General features: G+C 37.1%; 1 protein-coding gene across 2 annotated transcripts in view; it reads right to left on the bottom strand.

Moving 5' to 3' along the window:
* The window catches only part of Nup205 (nucleoporin 205), an 81,071-nt gene that overhangs the window by 40,388 nt on the left and 21,052 nt on the right, over positions 1–19,631 (bottom strand). For both annotated transcript variants that reach the window (XM_042670105.1, XM_042670104.1), the window contains exons 8-18: positions 19,180–19,355; positions 15,719–15,835; positions 15,436–15,573; positions 12,354–12,504; positions 11,629–11,834; positions 10,141–10,323; positions 8,185–8,235; positions 7,231–7,440; positions 3,447–3,546; positions 2,143–2,280; positions 354–543 (exon numbers count right to left, since the gene is read on the bottom strand). In XM_042670105.1, coding sequence (XP_042526039.1) covers positions 354–543; positions 2,143–2,280; positions 3,447–3,546; positions 7,231–7,440; positions 8,185–8,235; positions 10,141–10,323; positions 11,629–11,834; positions 12,354–12,504; positions 15,436–15,573; positions 15,719–15,835; positions 19,180–19,355 — 1,660 coding nt within the window. The remainder of the gene's footprint in view (positions 1–353; positions 544–2,142; positions 2,281–3,446; positions 3,547–7,230; positions 7,441–8,184; positions 8,236–10,140; positions 10,324–11,628; positions 11,835–12,353; positions 12,505–15,435; positions 15,574–15,718; positions 15,836–19,179; positions 19,356–19,631) is intronic.

Here is a 19,631-nt window from a genome sequence, read left to right as displayed (position 1 = left end):
AGAGAGAGAGAGAGAGAGAGAGAGATTTTGAAAGGTTTTATTCACTCCCTATCTAGCACAATCCTTGAAATCCCACTTTCCCTACAGGAGAATAACAGCATTAAGGTATTTTAGATTTAAAGCCTTTAGGACTTGGGACAAATTAGGAAGAAATTATAAGGTTTAAAGTAATTAATATCAAAAGCGCTAGAAAAGGTAAAATTGAAAGGACAAAAACATCACCATCATCAACATCAGCAGCAGTGATACAATAGATATAATTAAAAAAAAAAAAAGCCACTTAGAAATCAAAGCTAGAATATTCCCCTGATGAGCCATCCATCATTATTTCTTAACCTACAAAGGTAACTCACCTGGCAATGTTTACCACATTGTCTGCCTTCTTAGTTCTGGGGTTAATTCCCTGTAACAGCTGTTCTAAAGGAGACACTATGAGAGCCAGTTGACTCTCTCTTAAAAGATCCATAAAGAGATTTTCCTTTTGCATAGTAAGGTTGAGAAGTGCAAGACAATGCTGTACTGCTTTCTCCAGATGCTTCTTTCCTGTAACCCAAAAGTATAGTTATAATTTAAATGTTAGAAACTCAATAAGTTCTTAGGAAAAGGAAAAAAAAAACAAGTTTTACATTGAAAAGGCTCTCATCTTTTTAAACTTGACTGTTCCTGTATTAGCCAATTACTTGATCTTTTGTTGATTATTTTGGAGATAGAGCCACACAGACTTTTCTGCTTCGGCTGGCTTTAAACTGCAATCCTCCAGATCTCAGCCTCCTGAGCAGCTAGTATTATAGATTTGAACCACCAGCCTCTAATTTCTATTCCCCAATTCTTTAGAATAGCAGTTCTCAACACTGGAGTGATTTGGCCCCCAAAGACATTCAACCCTGTTGCCTGTCATAGTCTGTCAAAATTGGGGAAGTGTAATTAACATTGAGCTAGCAGAAGCCTACAACACCCAGGACAGCATCCACAATAAAGAATAGTTTGGCCAAGCTGTTAATTATCCAAGGTTCAGAAACTGACTTCAAGAAAGATATAACCATTTTGTTACACACACACACACAGGCGCGCACACACACACAAAAACCCACAGGAAGTATAAGGATCACTGATAATCCTACCAAATGTAATGTTTCACCTAATTATTCCCATGGTTTCTTATCTCTGTATTGTATTATATAACTACACAATTACAGTTTATTGTGCTTAAAATGTGACTTTTTCAGATCACGGCTACATTAATAGGCAATATAGCATAATGGTGGAAGCATGGGCTCTGGGGCCTAATTTCGTAAACAATAAATGCATTAGCACACATGATGTGCTTTTAAAAGTCAAATGCATAGTAAGCACTCAATAAGTAACAAATGATGCCAATAATAGAATTTATTGAGTATTATAGTAAATCCAAGTACTATAAAGAAAACAAAAGATTTCAGACTTACATGTACACATAGTAAACATGTGAAAGTAATAGGAAAGTAATATAAACTATCTAATAAAACAGATGCAGAGACACTGAAAATGCCTGTTTTCACTTACAAAATACTGTCAGTTACTTGTTTGTTTATAAGTTTTATAAAGGATTTATTTCCATATGACTAGTTAAAAGTAGGAACAGATGGAGAAGAAAAACATTTCCTGCTTCCCATGCATAAAATGAGTGTTAAAGATTCAAAATGGCAGTTCCTATCTGTAGCTTTTATACCTTCTGATCTGGGAGGATACGTGTTACAGTCTCATTAAATCCGCTCATAAAAAACACCACTGTAGCCGGGCTCTGGTGGCTCACGCCTGTAATCCTAGCTACTCCGGAGGCTGAGATCTGAGGATCGCGGTTCAAAGCCAGCCCAGGCAGGAAAGACCGTGAGACTCCTATCTCCAATAAACCACCAGAAAACTGGAAGTGGTGCTGTAGCTCAAGTGGTAGAGCGCTCGCCTTGAGCTGAAGAGCTGAGGGACAGCACTCAGGCCCAGAGTTCAAGCCCCACGACCGACAAAAAAAAAAAAAAAAAAACACCACTGTAGATTGAATTTTACAGTACAAGAATCACCCAGAGATAACCTATTTTAAATACTCAGTTGATGAAAGATGAAAACATCAAAACTGTTTTTAAGACATAGAGACTTTCAGACACATACCAGGAAAGGGAGCATAGGTATCAAGCTGCTTAACTCCTTCTTCCAGTAAACTAAGAGCAAGTTCCAACATTGGTGACTCATTCAGAAGGTGATACATCAGACTAAAGCCGGGTGGCTTATAAGCTATGATTTCTTCTCCTAAATAGAGCATACAAAGTCCAGAAGATGGTGAATTAGTCATATCCTTGATTTCTATGAATGTATAAGAACAGATTAGATTTGGAATTTAAATGGGATCTAAACAGATAAAGCAATTTTCAAGTTAGAGACAGAAACACAAGCTATATAGAATAATAATTCCCCTTATGGGACATACTGGACAGCACATAGAAAGAAGTTTGTCAATGCATTAAAGAATCTATAATATGGGCTGGGAAGGTGGCTCAGTGGTAGAGCGCTTGTCTTGCACTCATGAGGCCCTGGGTTCGATTCCTCAGCACCACATAAGCAAAAAGAAAAAAGCCAGAAGTGGCGCTGTGGCTCAAGTGGTAGAGCGCTAGCCTTGAGCTGAAGAGCTGAGGGACAGTGCCTAGGCCCAGATTTCAGGCCCCACGACTGAACCTCCCCGCCCCCCCGCCTCTCGCAAAAAAAAAAAAAAAAAAAAATCTATAATATGATATTCTTGAACTTCAATAAAATTTTGCTTATTCTTGAACAACTGAAAGGACTGAAATAATGAAAAAAGATTAAGTTCTAATTTAACTTAAGAATTTTAACTTAAACATAATGTATATGTTATTACCTAAATTATAAAGCGCTAGCATTTGAGCTGAATTGTTCAGGGACAGCTCCCAGGCCTAGAGATCAAGCCCCACGACTGACCAAAAAAAAAAAAAAAAGAGAGAGAGATCTTTCATGGGATTGTTTCTAACATATTTATAAGATTATGTCTTTGTTGCCTTGTATGTCCCTCTCCCATGGTACAACCCCTGCTTTCACTATATATAATGTTGGTATATGTGGAGGGGACGGGAAAAAAACAAATTGTTAAAACAGGGATACAGGAGGACTCATTGCAACAATGAGATGTATAAGTTGTTATGTCAAAAAACGAACTTTACAACTTTGGGGGGGGGGGGATGGAGGGTGGGGACGGGCGGGGGGGGGGAGGATACGAAGGGATGGGAAGGGGAAACAAAGCAAGAGGTTACAATGCTTGATAAGAAATGTACTCATTATCTTACCCATGTAATTGTAACCCCTCTGTACAGTATTTTCACAATAAAAATATATTAAAAAAATAAGAAAAATAAATTATAAAGCGCTGACATCTTATTGAAAAGTGGCAGAAGTAAATGAATTACCTTGTAGTTCCACAAACTGATCCACAAAATCTTCAAGCTGAGGCTCATAATCTCTGAGTAGTTTATAAAACACCTCCAAAACTACCTCAGCAACTTCCCACTACAAATAAGAAAATAAGAAGTAAATATTTTAGTACAAGGTAGAAACTTGCCAGGCTTAGCTTTCCTCCCATCATTTTCTCCAAAATAATGAATGACAAAGCCCTGTCTACTTCATTAATTTATAATAAACAGAATGCAAATCCTACTTCATATTCCTTTATTTTGATGAAGGATGATGGATTAGTTCACTTCTTAGTCAAAATTTTTTTTTTCAATCTTTACTTAAGAAGTATTTCTATAGAAGTTTGGGCTCATTTACAAATTGAAAATATTTAGTACATAGTCATAGTCAATGTATAATTGAACAGTATCAGATTTCTCCAAGGAGTAATATTTTACATTTTCCCTAAGAACTTCACTAGATGGAAAAGAACTGAGGCGTCATCTCATCTCAACTCATCACTGTCACTTCAAAAAAAAAAAAAGAGCTCAGAGCAGTGATTGAATCCCACAGACTAGATGTCATGGCAGTAAGCATGCTACAAGCCTCAACCAGGGCATCTTAGACCAGGATTCCCTCACATAACACAGGCAAAGATAAAAAGATACAATCACTAGGTAGCTTGCTCTGAATGACATTGTTATTATCCCCATGTTTTAAAAAATGGGCTTAAAAGCTATGTACCATAGCTATGTGCTACTATAAAATCATTATTTCTACCAAACTCTACTGAGTTTGGAATGAGACAGCATTTTATTGTATTTAAATTATTGATTTTTTTGTATTTTCTAATATTTTTAAGTGTTTCTAAATTTTAAAAAGACATCAAATAATAATGAATTTTTTAATATTTTTTTTTTAAATTTTTGATAGGTCGTGGGGCTTAAACTCTTGGCTTGGGCGCTGCTCTGCCCACTTCAGCTCAAGGCGAGCGCTCTACCACTTGAGCCACAGCGCCACTTCCGGTTTTCTAGTGGTTTATTGGAGATAACAGTCTCACGGACTTTCCTGCCTGGGCTGGCTGGCTTTGAACCACAATCCTCAGATCTCAGCCTCCTGAGTAGCTAGGATTACAGGCGTGAGCCACTGGCGCCTGGCTAATAATGAATTTTTACAATGACAAATGGGATTCTGCTTGAAACATTTTATATTTACATTTATTGTTTTTATCAAATCAAAGCATGGCTTTTGGTAGAAGACATTATCCTAAAATACACTGTCATAAATTAAGCTCTAGAAGTATTTCAAGTAGTCAAATTCTAAAATTAGAGGGGAAATTCTTAGGGTAAATATAAGGACGTGGAAGTAAAATGAAACAGCAGCAGGGAAAGTAACACTAGAAGTGTAACTATGCAGGCAAAATCAGTAATCTAGAAAGAATGTGGCTGACTAGAGTTCTAAACACCAAGGTCACAGTGACTTTTAGGGAAAAAGGCTTTTAAAACCAGTACAAAAGTTGGGGATTTAGCTCAGTGGAAGAGCACTTGCCTAGCAAGTACAAAGCCCTGAGTTCCATCCTCCACTCTATTAAAAAAAAAAAAAAAAAAGTAAACAAATAAAACCAGTAAAAGTGTAAGAACATTTTGTTGAAAAGATCACAATGATTAAGTACCCATTATTCACCTGAAATGACTTTCATTAATGAGGTATGGTTCTGTTATTATTTTCATCAGGTCAGAAAAGTTAACAAAGTCATTCTAGATCTTAAATAAAATGTATTTAAATGGGTTATTTGGGTTTTTTTTGTTTTTTTGTCCATCATGGGGCTTGAACTCTGTGCCTGGGCACTGTCCTTCAGCTCAAGGCTAGCGCTCTACCACTTGAGCCATTGCACCACTTCCAGTTTTCTAGTGGCTAATTGGAGATAAGAGTCTCATAGATTTTCCTGCCTAGGCTAACTTTGAATGGCAATCCTCAGATCTCAGCCTCTTAAGTAGTTAGGATTACAGGCATGCCCACCATCGCCCACCCTGAATCTTTGTTTTTAACTACAAGGTAAACAAAACAAAAATGTGAACTTCAGTTAGTTATGACTAAATATTAGAAACAAGTTATATCCGCTGGTGACAAGGCAATAAATGAACTATACTGAACACCAGTGATGAATATAATGTAATCATTAAGAAGACAATTAAATAACATGAAAAGTCTTCATGTGGAACTGGCCCTGTGGCTCAAGTGGTAGAGCACTAGCCTTGAGCTGAAGAGCTGAGGGACAGCACCTAGGCCCACAGTTCAAGCCCCACGACCAACAAAAAGAAAGTTATATTAGCCAGGCTCTGGTGGCTCACGTCTGTAATCCTAGTTACTCAGGAGGCTGACATCTGAGGATCACAGTTCAAAGCCAGCCCGGGCAGGAATGTCCCTGAGACTCTTATCGCCAATAAACCACCAGAAAACCAAAAGTGGTGCTGTGGCTCAAGTGGTAGAGTGCTCCCCTTGAGCTGAAGAGTTGAGGGACAGGGCCCAGGCCCAGAGTTCAAGCCCCATGACCTACCAAAGAAAAAAAAAGGGGGAACAGGGGCTGGGAAGATAGCTGAGTGGTAGAGTGCTTTCCTTGCATGCATGAGGCCCTGGGTTCAATTCCTCAGCACCACATAAGCAGAAAAAAAGCTGGAGTGGTGCTGTGGCTCAAGTGGCAGAGTGCTAGCCTTGAGCTGAAGATCTGAGGGACAGTGCCCAGACCTAGAGTTCAGGCCCCACAACCAGCAAAAAAAAGTCTTCATGTATGTATCAAAAAGGGGATACAAAGTAATCCTGTCAAATGTTAATTCATTGTGCTTACATTAAAAAAAAGAAGTAATTTATCCATTGGGCAACCAGATTATAGGCAATAAAATTTCATTGTATACTTTTATTTTCCAAATTTTCCCAAATAACTAAGAAATTTTTAGTATAGTCATTATGTTAAAAAATATACGTATCATGTTCAAAAACAGCAAACTATAATACAGCAAAATGTTGCTAGAAGATACATCCAAGATTATTCTGGGAGGTAATAAACAGTATCATAGACTAAAGTGAATTAGGTCAGAACCTGGAAAGATCTCTTACATAGCTTTTAGTGGTTATGAGCTTGGATCTGGAATCAAGAGTCCTAGGTTCAAATCCTGGTCCTGGACCTTAGGCAAGTTCCTTAACCTTGCTAAGCCTCCATCTGTAAAATGGGAATATTAATCGTACCTGACTCAAAAAATACTGGAATTACATAAAATTATATATACGAGGAGCTCAGTAGTTTCTTAGGAACAGAGAGAGCCAGTATGTACATGTCAGTGCTCCCTCAGCCTCCATCCTCGACAACATTCCTTCCCACTGCCAATATTCTACAACCAGAAGCAGCACTAAGAGATTAACCAGTGTGCAAGTGTGATCTTATTCAATCCTAATCCAAATCATCCTAGTAAAGATCACATTTGTTTTCAACCAAAGTGCAACCTTTTTAGTTCAATTTTAGTTAAAATTTGTTCAAGTGGACATATAAAGGTCCTGCCTCAAAAAAAAAACGCAAAATCTGTTCAGTATATGAGACTATGAACTCCTAAATTATTGATCACTAAATGTCAATGCTTTAATCTACAGTCTGAATTTATTTTTTAATATATATAATTAATCAAGCTAGAGGTATTTCAGGATTAAAACTGAATTTGCTAACTTTCAAAAGCTAAAATGAATTTGTAGACCATTATATGCTGGATAAAAGAAAAAGCAAACACTAAGTAACTTTTCTCTGAACATAACCTTTTCAGCAGCTCTCCTGTAGGCTCTTGTACGAAATCGGAGAAACACAGAATCTCTAAGGAACTGCAAATAGGGGTCAAAGCCAGGGGGCCGCAGACCAGCGCCCAAATTAGAAGGAAATGAGCTCTCCACCAGGGTGCTGATCAACTGGCAAAAGGCCCGAGTCAATGGGTATTCTTCACATCGGGATTCTATTTCATTGAGTTCAACCTTCAAAGAAAAACAAAAGTTGGTAATATAAATGCTCTGCATTTCATAGCTATAACTCACCAACAGGGTTAAATCATATCAGAAGACTAATAACCGATATTATCATGTTTCAGTTATAGAAATAAATACTAAAGTATGTCAATCTGATGAGTCAGAAGAACTTCAAATCCTCACGTATTATTCCAAACTAGAATTAAAAAGAGATCTTAAATGTTTAAGTAGAGATCCTGAGGCACTAAACAGGAGGATCTTACTTCAAGTCCTGCTCAAGGCCAGCCCAGGCAAAAAAATTTATCAAACCTCTTCTTAACCATTAAGCTGGGCATGGTTATATGTATTTTGGCCCCAACCATGTTGAAGGAATAAATAGAAGGATCAAGGTCCAAGGCTAGCCCTGAGGGGAAAAAAATTAAAGCAAAACTGGCTAGAAGCATAGTTCCAAGTGGTAGGGTCTAGCCAGCTAGGGCCATCCATACCACCACAAATAAAATGAAGAAACAGGTTGAGTCAAGTAACTTAATTAAACAGTTGAAACCAAGACTTTTCAATTTAGATAGTTTTCATGTAAATCCTTCTCCAACTCTGGAACATTAAGTATTTGATTCTTTTCATTAATGGTTTCATCTCCATTTAAACACTGATTAGGAAGCCTTTTAAATGTAAATATATTAAATCTGGTAGTTAATCGTAGTTTATAATCTTTTTATTTCACGTGTGTGAATGAATACAGTCTCTAAATCTTACCTCTATCCCAATTGCTTGCCTCTGACTTGGAACCCTGACAGTCTGCAGTATCTTAAAATAAAAAATACATGTCAGTAATATTCCTCATATATCACTGAGCAGTAATGGTTGTGCATATTACTAGTCACAGATCACATATAGGGCTCTCACTCATCTCACAATGTCCATTAGCAATGACAGAGTCCCTGACAGACTTCTGTTAACAATCTTCATAGATTCACACAGGATTTTCGACTGGAAATGGGTCATTTTTAGGAGCACACAATCTGCTCTTTTCAGCAAATTTCCTCTCAGATATTCTGGGAATTAATCCTTTAAGGGATTTACAGGATAAAATCTCACTAGTGTTGAAAGACACATAAATTCACAAGCAGCTCTACTTTGACCAAGTAACTTAATAAGATTTCTTAAAATGGACAGGCATTTTGAATTAAAACGTTCTGTCCTGACCTGGCGTAGGACCTAACTTGGTAAACAAAAATTGTATTTATTCATGATAAATTGTATTTATTCATGATACTTAACTTTTCTGCAACTTAAGAGTATAAGATTAAATAAAATCCTTTTTAAAATGTTGCTGTTGTAAGAACAAAGATTTCTAAACCCAATCACATTTAATTTGCAATGTAAAAAGGCAAAAGCAGTCAGGACATTGGTAAATAGTAGTATTTACCCCCTGCCCCCCCCCCAAAAAAAATCTCGTATGCATCAAAAAGTGAAGAATCAGTACTTAGCATTCACCAACTTCAGCATATACCAACTTCATTAACTGTTCTCTTTATAAAGAAATGTTCATATCTTCAGGACACATACATTAGAAAATAACCAAGAAGAGTTTACAATTACAAAATGAAGCTGGAGCTAGTGGCTCACACCTGTAATCCTATCTACTCAGGAAGCTGAGATCTGAGGACTGAGGCTCAAAGCCAGCCCAGGCAGAAAAATCTCTGAGACTCTTTTCTCCAATTAATCATCAAAAAACAGAAAATGGAGCTGTGGCTCAAAGTGGTAGAGTGCTAGCCTTGAGGAAAAGAGTTCAGGGACAGGGTCCTGGCCCTGGATTCAAGCCCCACAACTGATACAAAAGAAAAAAAAAAAAAAAAAGATTACTTCTGTGAATAATGAGTTTGTAGGCTTCTTTAGATTGTATTACTTCCAAGATCTTTGCCTATTTCACCTATTTCCTAGAGACAGTTCTGTAAAGCATATCCTTACTTTCCTTTTTTACTTTATCATATAGACAAATAACTATTCTTGGAATAAAAATTCTAAGCCTACATTACAGAGAGGAAAACAATAATTCATTGAGACATCAAATATCATATAACCTATCTACTTCCCCTCCCATGTCAGCATAAAGTACATTCATTCTGTAAGTATGCAGAAATGAAAATTTTCCTGCTGTTCTAGTTCTAATTTTGCCCAAAGTTCATCATCTTGGCAGTAAGTCTTCATGACTATCAATAATAAAAAGTACTTTGCTGCTGTTAAAATTCCCATGCAAATTTAGTGAACAGTTGGATGTGCCCTTTATGAGAGAAAAAAAACAAACATTTCTAGTGATGATATACAGCTAAATAAGGTATGTCACTCTCCTGGTTTGAGGCATGCTGAGCAAAGGAAAAAAAGGAGAAAAGAAAACATACACATCCCACATTTAGTAAGTACAAACAGCTTCTGAAGGCTTTCATCAACATGGTGTGAAAGAGTGGAAGAAATCTGTCCACCCAGAATTATCTTACAGATTTTCAAAAATAAAGCCTAACAGAATTGTCTGAAAAACTAATCCCTGATAACCTAGTGAAACTGTCAACTGAGCCAAAAGAAAAACCTAGGTTTATTAGTTTCTAATGCTGTGCTTGGTTGCCAAACTTTCTAGCTGGGAAGTGCACAGTATACATTACATATTACCAAGCTACTTTCCAAATAATGCAATGAGGAAGTTCCTATCACTACCTGAGTGTACTCCAAGGACTGCCAGAGGGACGCAGCAACTTCAGGAGACTTTCCAAACGCTGCCAATGTCTTCAGCAGCTCGGCCTTGAGAACAGGGGGAATGCTGCACTGCAGTAGGCCCAGAATCACCACAACAGGCGTCCACTGGGGATGCTCACAGAGTGCCAAGCGGGCATTTTCACTCTGAGAATGGAACCCGAAAAGAGCAAGTTTTTATTCACTCATTTTGAGGGGCTCACTATGTTCATGTTGCCCAGACTGGTCTTCAAAGCTCACAGCATGGTCTTGCTTTCCATTTTTAAAAGCTAAGAAAAATGACCAGCAATCTCTAGTTAGCACTGATGCTGCCCCTCACACTTTAAGACATACCTAAACAAAGATAAGCCTATTATTAATGCTGTCAGTCTAACCAGTGGGGCAAGTCAGACTGCTAGTTTGGTCAAAGAATGGAAGAGAAATTACGTTTGTAGACCCAAATGTGGGAAATAACACTATAAAAGGGATATATGAGCTGCCAAGGCTTCCTAAGTCTTACTTAGATATTTTAAAGCTTTTCTGAATTGATGCTATACTTTAATAAAATGCATTTTTTAAACTAGTAACAATGTAAAAATATAGTTATCAAGAATCACTTCATTTTACCAACTTGACATTTTGAATAATAAATTGAAAGCATGATTAGGAAGATGGAAAAAGCTAGACGACAATATTCTCATCTTTCAGAGATGTTAGACCAAGTAACTTAACTTTTTTTAATGAACACAGAAATAAACAACTAAATGAATTTCTAAACTGGGAAACTTGTGATGAAAATATGCTTTCTTTTTTTTTTTGTCGGTCGTGGGGGCTTGAACTCTGGGCCTGAGTGCTGTCCCTAAGCTCTAGAGCTCAAGGCTAGCACTCTACCACTTGAGCTACAGTGCCACTTCCGTTTTTCTGGTGGTTTATTGGAGATAAGAGTTTCATGGACTTTCCTGCCCGGGCTGGCTTTGAACCGAGATCCTCAGATCTCAGCCTCCTGAGTAGCTATGATTACAGGCGTGAGCCACTGGCGCTCGGCGAAAATATGCTTTCTAAAGATTAATTTGGTTAGATTCAGGTAAATGGTTTTATTTAGGGTGAAAAAAAAAAAAACTAGGTAACTTCTTTTTAATTAAAGCTATCCTTTATGTATGCACATATATACATAGATTTGCCCTTACGCTAGAAAACCAAGAAAGATATGCAGACAACAACTGACTCTTACTGGCTCTTCTGACTACTTTCTTTAAAATTTAGTCTATTATTTTCATACTTAAGATTATATTATTGAGTGGAATGAGTATAATTTATATGTTCTAGAGATTAAGAAAATAAAGAATTTAAGAACTAATTCTATGTGCAAAATTTATTACTCATAAACTTTAAGCATTTAAAAAAATGTTTGGCACCTTTAAATTCCACTGTGCTAGGATATAAACAAAATTATGCTGTGGGTGAGTTACTTACCCAAGTAATGATGGTAGATGTGAGTTGCAAAAAAGCAATCAGTCCATCTTGCTCTTTCTGGGTGATACCACGTGAAGGGAGGTGACGGTACTGGACACTATCTGCACTTGGAAGATCCTTCCGGAGGTGTTCATGATAAAGCATCAATGAGTGAAAGAAATGCTCCCAGGAAACAGGACTACCACCTGCTCCCTGAATATTCTCAACTGTAAAAAATAGCAGCACAAAATTTTCTTTGGAAAACAACAACAGCAAAAATAGCCAGGCCACTGTACTCAGTATCTGTAATACTAGGTACTAAGGAGTCTGAAATCTGAAGACCGCAGTTCAAAGCCAGCCTGGGAAGGAAAGTCTGTGAGACTCTCCAATTAATCAACAAAGTCTCCAATCAACTACAAATTAATTAATTAATATCTAACCACCAAAAAAGCCAGAAGTGGGGCCATCGCCTCAAACACTAGCCTTGAGCAAAAATTCTCAGGGATAGCATCCAGGTCCTAAGTTCAATCCCCAGGACAGGCACAAAACAAAAACATTAAAGAGGAATGGACAACCTCCCTAAACAATGAGACCGTAATTAAGGCATCACTATGCTTGAAGCCATCTGTCATAAAAACAAATTATAGATCTAGTAGAACTCAGCATGAATAACCAATATTTTTCACTAGGCAGTGGGACAGTAAACTCAAGAGTGCAATAACAACTTAAATCTAGATTTTCCTTACCATGACTACTACCATTGACTTTGAGCAGACTGAAACAGTAGTGGGCACACTGAGGTCCATTGGCCAAGCCTTGGAGCATTTTCAAATAAGGAATATAAATAGTTGGAGGCAAGAGGTCACCCATTTGCCTAACAAACTTTGATAAGACAACCTGAAATTAAGAAAAACCAATAGTTTACATAAAGTCTATGCTAACTTTTAGGCAACATGTACTAGCTCATGAAGCCTCCACATGAGCTATATAAATTAAGTGCTGATTTAACCCTAGCAAATGCAAAATTAACAGGCATTCTATTTATGTAAAATTATTTTGAAGCCTGTCATAAGCAATTTAATGTGATTACAGAATACTTTTGTGAATATAAAGTACATTTTTCCAAATATTTCAATGTCACAACATGTAAGACTACATACATTTTAAAATATCTAAGACAGCTAAAGATACTTACTAACTCAAAATTAGCCAGCAAATTCAAAGGCATACTTCAACACCAGAATAACCAAACAACAGTATAATTAGTATGAAGATCTGGCAACCAAAAGGATGTGGTTTCTTTGTTCTCATCAAGTCCTATGCTTTCAAATCCACTTCTTTTTCTATTTTTGTTGTTTATGCTTTAAATATATTAGTAACTAAAAATATTACTCAGATTCATTAAGTGGAATTCCAAACAGGAAATGCTATAAATCTCTAGAAAGTATTAAATCTGTTAGGTATAACAATGGTTATACATGGGGTAGGTAAATATCATTTAAAGAGATATACTTACTTAACCACTGAGGGGTGAAATGTCATACTATACATAATTTCCTTTGAAAAAACTCCAGCAAAATGCAAGTAGTAAGAATAATATAGATGAAGTTAAAATATAGCAGTATGTGGCTGAGAAGGTGGCTCAGTGGTAGAGTGCTCGCCTTGTATGCATGAGGCGTTCGATTCCACAGTACCATATAAGCAGAAAAAGCTGGAAGTGGCACTGTGGCTCAAGTGGTAGAGCACTAGCCTTGAGCTGAAGAGCTCAGGAACAGCGCCCAGGCCCAGAGTTCAGGCCCCAACGACTGATTAAAAAAAAAAAAAAAAAAAAAATATATATATATATATATATAATATATATATATATAATAGAGAGACTGATAGACAGATATAGATATAGCAGTATGTTAACTTATGTGAAAATTTTATTGTATCTTTTATTATATTTTACTATATCTTTGTACATATTAAATACACTTTATATTATATATTAATTACTTAATATTAAGGACTGCATGTTATATTTATATGTATTTTATTATATGTTTCATGTATTTCAAACTCTGCATAAGCTTTTAAAAATTTACTCTTTAAAAAAAGGTTTTAGCTGAGTGCTAGTGGCTCCTGCCTGTAATCCTAGCTACTCAGATGCTAAGATCTGAGGTTGGAGGTTCAAAGCCAACCCAGAGAGGAAAGTCCTTGAGATTCTTTTTTTTTTTTTTTTAAGGTTTTTTGGGGGTTTTTTTTTGGGGGGGGGGTCCAGTTGTGGGGCCTGAACTCTGGGCCTGGGCGCTGTCCCTCAGCTCTTCAGCTCAAGGCTAGTGCTCTACCATTGGAGCCACAGCGCCACTTCCGGCTTTTTTCTTTTTTTTTTTCAGGTAAGGGGTAGGTTTATTCAGTAGACCTGCTGGGACCAGGCAAGGTTGGCACTCCACGTGGTTTTGAAAGGCCTGGCAATGAGAGAGAGCTGGGAAAGAGAGGAAAGAGCTAGAAAAGAGCAGAGAGAGGGGTAAGAACAGTAGCACTCACGTGGTATTCAGTGGACCTGCTGGGACCAGGCAAGGTTGGCACTCCACGTGGCTGGGAAAGAGAGAGGAAAGAGCTAGAGCAGAGAGAGAGCAGACAGAGCTAGAAAAGAAGAGCAAGAGCAAGAGAGCTAGAAAAGAAGAGCAAGAGAGAGAGAGAGAGAGATAGAAAAGAACAGCAAGAGGGATAGAGAGTAGCAGAGAGAGCTAGAAAAGAAGAGCAAGAGCTAGAAACGAACAGAGAGAGAAAGAGCCCGGCTTTTTTCTTTTTGCTTATGTGGTGCTGAGGAATCAAACCCAGGGCCTCAGGCATGCAAGGCAAGTGCTCTACCACTGAGCCACCTTCCCAGCCCCAAGTCCTTGAGATTCTTATCTCCAATTAACCAGTCAAAAAGCTGGAAATGGAGGTGTGGCTCAAATGGTAGAGTGCCAGCTTTGAGGAGAAAGCTAAGAAAGTGGCACCCCGGCCCTGAGTTCAAGCCCCAATACCAACACACACACAAAAAAAAACACACACACACACAAAAGTTTTTAACATACTCTTCTATGAAATATTTTCCTTAATGGAAAAAGCTAAAACTTGGATAAGAATGCACTAAAATATAAGGAGGCTTCTGATGCTAGAAGGCAGAAAACATGAAAACTCCACACCATAGAAACTTCTAAACAGAAATCCCAGATATAGCCACAGAAAATGGCCTCTTGCTTTACATTATCTGGAAGACTCACAGACATGATACTATCAATTAAAAATAAGCCAGGTGGACACTGGTAGCTCAGACCTATTATACTAGCTACTCAAGATGAGCTGTGGCTCAGAGATAGAGCACTAACCTTAAGCACAAAAACTCAGGGACAGCACCTAGACAGAGTTCAAGCCACAGAAACAGGAGAAAAATAAGAAAGAGCTTCTAAGGCTGTAAACTTTTTACTTTAACATTCACACTTCCCCTTTTCCAACCTGATACGAATTATGTATTTTGGTTACTGACAAACTATAGCAAATAGAATAAAATACCAATAGAAATCAAGTAAGTGATACATTATAGGGCCAGAAACTTCTCTGCTCCAAATAATTTGATACCCATCTAGTATGTAAACTGACCTAACTACATAAAATCCAAAATGATAGTAAGTTAAATGTTAATAGTTTCAAGTTTTTTAAGTCATAAGGAAGTATGTAAATTTCTCAAGGTCAGAGCAGTGCTCATCTGAGTTAACAGCAGTACCATCTGAAAATAACATTTTCAAAATTCTTACTTACCATACTGGAGTACAGAAAGGAGAAAGCCTAAAAGCTCACCTGGCGTTGAGGAGGTCTCTGATGAGCCACGCCCAGATAAGAACCCATGATAGTGGGAGTCTGCAAAGGCTCAGAGGGACACCAATATTCTAGGGCAAGCTCCAAATGAAAGGGATTTTTTTTATATAGTTCACCAATCTGCAAAGAGAAAGCAAAGACTATGGGGGACATAAAAAAAGTATTGAATTCCCTTGTGAATATCAAGTATAAGGAATAAAATTTTCCAAAGTAAAGGAAAACAAATGGAAAGAAGAGATGAGAAGATACCACTAAAATGACTTACCAAGAGCATTAAGTGTTCCAGATCCCTTCTGAGTGAAATAGGGGGGTCATTACCCATCTGCACACTCATGTGAATTATTCGTGCATCTTCATCTGCACGATTCTTCAGTTGTTTCACCTATTTAATCACACATGATTTAATATGCAAATATCTTATATATGGCTAGTAATAATGAAATCAGGAAATAAGGAACTGTCTTAAAGTAATTTCATTCAAGGAAAATATACTTTTAATACCTATTAAGCTTTAGTGACTTAAAAAATAGGTTAGGAGGTCTGGGAATGTGGCTTAGTGGTACAGTGCTTGCCTAATATGCATGAAGCCCTAGGTTCAATTGCTTATACCACATAAAAAGAAAAAGCTGGAAGTGGTCCTATGGCTCAAGTGGTAGAATGCTAGCCTTGAGCACAAAGAGGCTCAAGTCCCAGGACTGGCAAAAGAAAAAAGAAAAGAAAAGAAAAAAGGAAAAGGCTAGGAATTTTACTTCAATATTATTACCAGTAGTTTATAATACATTAAAACTTCAGCCAAGGACCAGTGACTCACGGCTGAAATCTTAGCTGCTCAGGAGGCTGAGATTTAAGCATTATAGTTCAAAGCCAGACGGGGCAGGAAAGGCTGTGAGACTCTGATTTCCAATGAACCACCAGAAAAGTGGAAATGGCACTGTGGCTCAAAGTGGTAGAATGTTAGCCATGTTCAAGCCCCACAACTGACAAAAAAATTTAATTAATTAAATAAATGAATAAAATAAAATAGGGTCTGGGAAGGTGGCTCAGTGGTAGAGTGCTTGCCTTGTATGTATGAGGCCCTCAGTTAGAGGGCACCACATAAGCAGAAAAAGCTGGAAGTAGTGATGTGGCTCAAGAAAACTTCAACGAATTTTCCACAATGTAGAAGCTGAGATTAACCCATGCTTCTCAATGGAGAAATTACTGACATTTTGGATATGTTTTCAATGGGTTGGATTATCTTGAATTATTGTCTGAAATTTAGCATTTCTAGAACTACCTACACACTAGTAGTAATACACTACAAATTATGACAAGAACAGTTGAGAACCTCTATCTTATGACAATTGCATAAAGTAATTGCCAACAGAAATAAGAAACTACTTCTTTCACCAAAAAACTAAAAACAACTTATAGGTACACAAATTCACAATTATTAGAGATTTCAACATTTCTATCAATAGTCAATAAAACAAATATACATAAAATCAACAGAAAAAACTAAACAACAGAAGCAAGTAACTTGACCTAATTATTTATAGAACACGCATCAAAATGATAGATTATATGTTTCTTTCAGGCACACACAGAATACTTACCAAGAAAAGCCATAGTCTCATCCATAAAACAAATGTAAGTATATTCTCAGAACACAGAAAATTTAAACTAAAAACTAATGATGGTTCTTTTTCCAGTTGCGTTTGTATTTTGCATTAGACCTACACAATATTTTACAAGACCAGACACTCCAGGGTATTTTCTTTTCTTTAATTAACACATAACATTATAATATACACATGAAAACCAAGCGCCAATGGCTCACGCCTGTAATCCTAACTACTCAGGAGGCTGAATCTGAGGATCGCAGTTCAAAGCTAGCCCAGAAAGGAAAATCTGTGAGATTCTCATCTCCAAATAACCACCAGAAAACCATTAGTGGTGCTGTGGTTCAAGTGGTAGAGTGCTTGCCTTGAGCTGAAGAGCTCAGGGAAACCATCCAGTCCCAGAGTTCAATCCCCATGGCTGACAAAAAATAATAATAACAAAAATAAAAAATAAAAAAAAAAAAATAAAAAAAGTTTAGGTCATTTTTTCTCTCATTTACATCCCACCATCATTTTTATGGCTTCTTTTGCATAAAATGGCATAGCATCTAACATACAGAAGCTCTCTAAAATAGCTTTAAAACCCGATTTTTGGACCACCAGTACATTTATCCAAATGTAGCATTATATTAGCTTCTTTTTTTGGGGGGGGGGGGGGGTCCGGTCGTGGGGCCTGAAATCTGGGCCTGGGCACTGTCCCTCAGCTCTTCAGCTCAAGGCTAGGGCTCTACCACTTGAGCTCCAGCACCACTTCCGGCTTTTTTCTTTTTGCTTATGTGGTGCTGAGGAATCTAACCCAGGGCCTCAGGCATGCAAGGCAAGCACTCTACCACCGAGCCACCTTCCCAGCCCCTATATTAGCTTCTTAGATCTTTGAGATTATCTGTACTTATGCTGATACACACACACACACACACACACACACACACGCGCGCACACACACACACACACACACACACTTGCTCTCTGCAATTAAGAATCTAATAACTAAGACACACACACACACACACACACACACACACACACACACACTTGCTCTCTGCAATTAAGAATCTAATAACTAAGACACACACACACACACACACACACACACACTTGCTCTCTGCAATTAAGAATCTAATAACTAAGAGAGGGTAATATCTGGCCTGAGGGTCACATAGCCACTCAAAATCATTTGATCTGGTATTGCTAAAGAAACTATAGGCAGGACTTCAAAATTCAATAAACCTAGCTTTTTTCATAGCAACATAAACATCAATACCAGCAAACATCACATACCAAATGGCTCATGCAGAAAAAAGTTTTCCACACAATTATTTTCCCACTGTGTCTCTTCAAATCATGAACAAATATACAGTTGTCCTTCAGTACTCATGGAGGATTAGTTCCACCACCCTTCACGAACACCAACATCATGTATTCTCAAATCTCTTACATAAAATAATGTATTAGCCAAGCATGGTGGCATTCAGAATGTTAAAGCACGAAGATCATAATTTCAAAGCCAGCCTGGGCTACAGAGCAAATTGTAGACTACATAGTAAGACCTGTCTCAATAGTAGATAATAGCATCCTATTCAAACTGAACCTATACATATCTTCCCACATGCTTTCCGTCACTTCTAGATCAATAATATAATGCAAATGTTATGTAAATTACTGTATTAATTAAGGAATAATAATGGGGGGAAAGTCTATATATGTTCAATTACAGATATAAATTTTTTCCTAGTATTTTTCATTGAAGGTTTGGTGAATCAGCAGTGTAGAGCCTATGGACAAAGAGGACTAATAGTATTAAATAAGCACAGATCTTTGAGTGGCATGGAGTTAGTAGTTTTCTACTCACAGACACAGACACATGGTCATTTAGTTACTACTTCCTTATTATAAACCATTCATAATGTCAACTTTTCTTCTAAATAGCTTCTCAGATAATGGAATATTATAATGGAATATTATTTCATTTTTATAAGCCACAAGCTGTAATTGTAATATGCTGCTGTGAAATTTTAGTCTATATTAAAAGATTTAGCTTCTAAAACAGAGTTAATAAATTAGTTTAAAATTATTTTACAAAATGCTCATTAATTTTTACTAGACATACATACAGTATGACACTTACCTTCATTGGCATGAGTGCCAGGAAATCTGTGATGAGGTTATGAGTTCTTCGGATATAAAATTCCTCTTGATAGAAGTTTTCGGACACCACTACAGACTCAGTAAGGAACAGGAAAACACTATCAGCAATTGCAAGTTCTGCCATTGCCTCATCTGCTTCTGTGAATTCAGCCAAAGCTAGAAATACATCAAAGAAAAAGCAGAGGAAGTTCATTGAATTAGGTTGAATTTGATACTTCTCAAATTTCTACTAGATCATGTATAAAAATAAACCATGAACCACTGTAATTGATGTAAACTCTAAAGAACTTCTGAAAAAGTACATTAGAAAAACATGTTCTTCTTAATAATATGAGCGATGAAGATTATTTTAGAGATGTTTAATGTTAACAGACGTTGTCAGAGAACTACTAACCAAACATTAATACATTAAAATGACACTGAGGCTTTAAT

This window comes from Dipodomys spectabilis, unplaced genomic scaffold, assembly GCF_019054845.1.
Source record: "Dipodomys spectabilis isolate Male_0828 unplaced genomic scaffold, ASM1905484v1 ptg000519l, whole genome shotgun sequence".
NCBI lineage: Eukaryota > Metazoa > Chordata > Mammalia > Rodentia > Heteromyidae > Dipodomys > Dipodomys spectabilis.
This window is presented reverse-complemented; position numbering and strand designations above follow the sequence as displayed.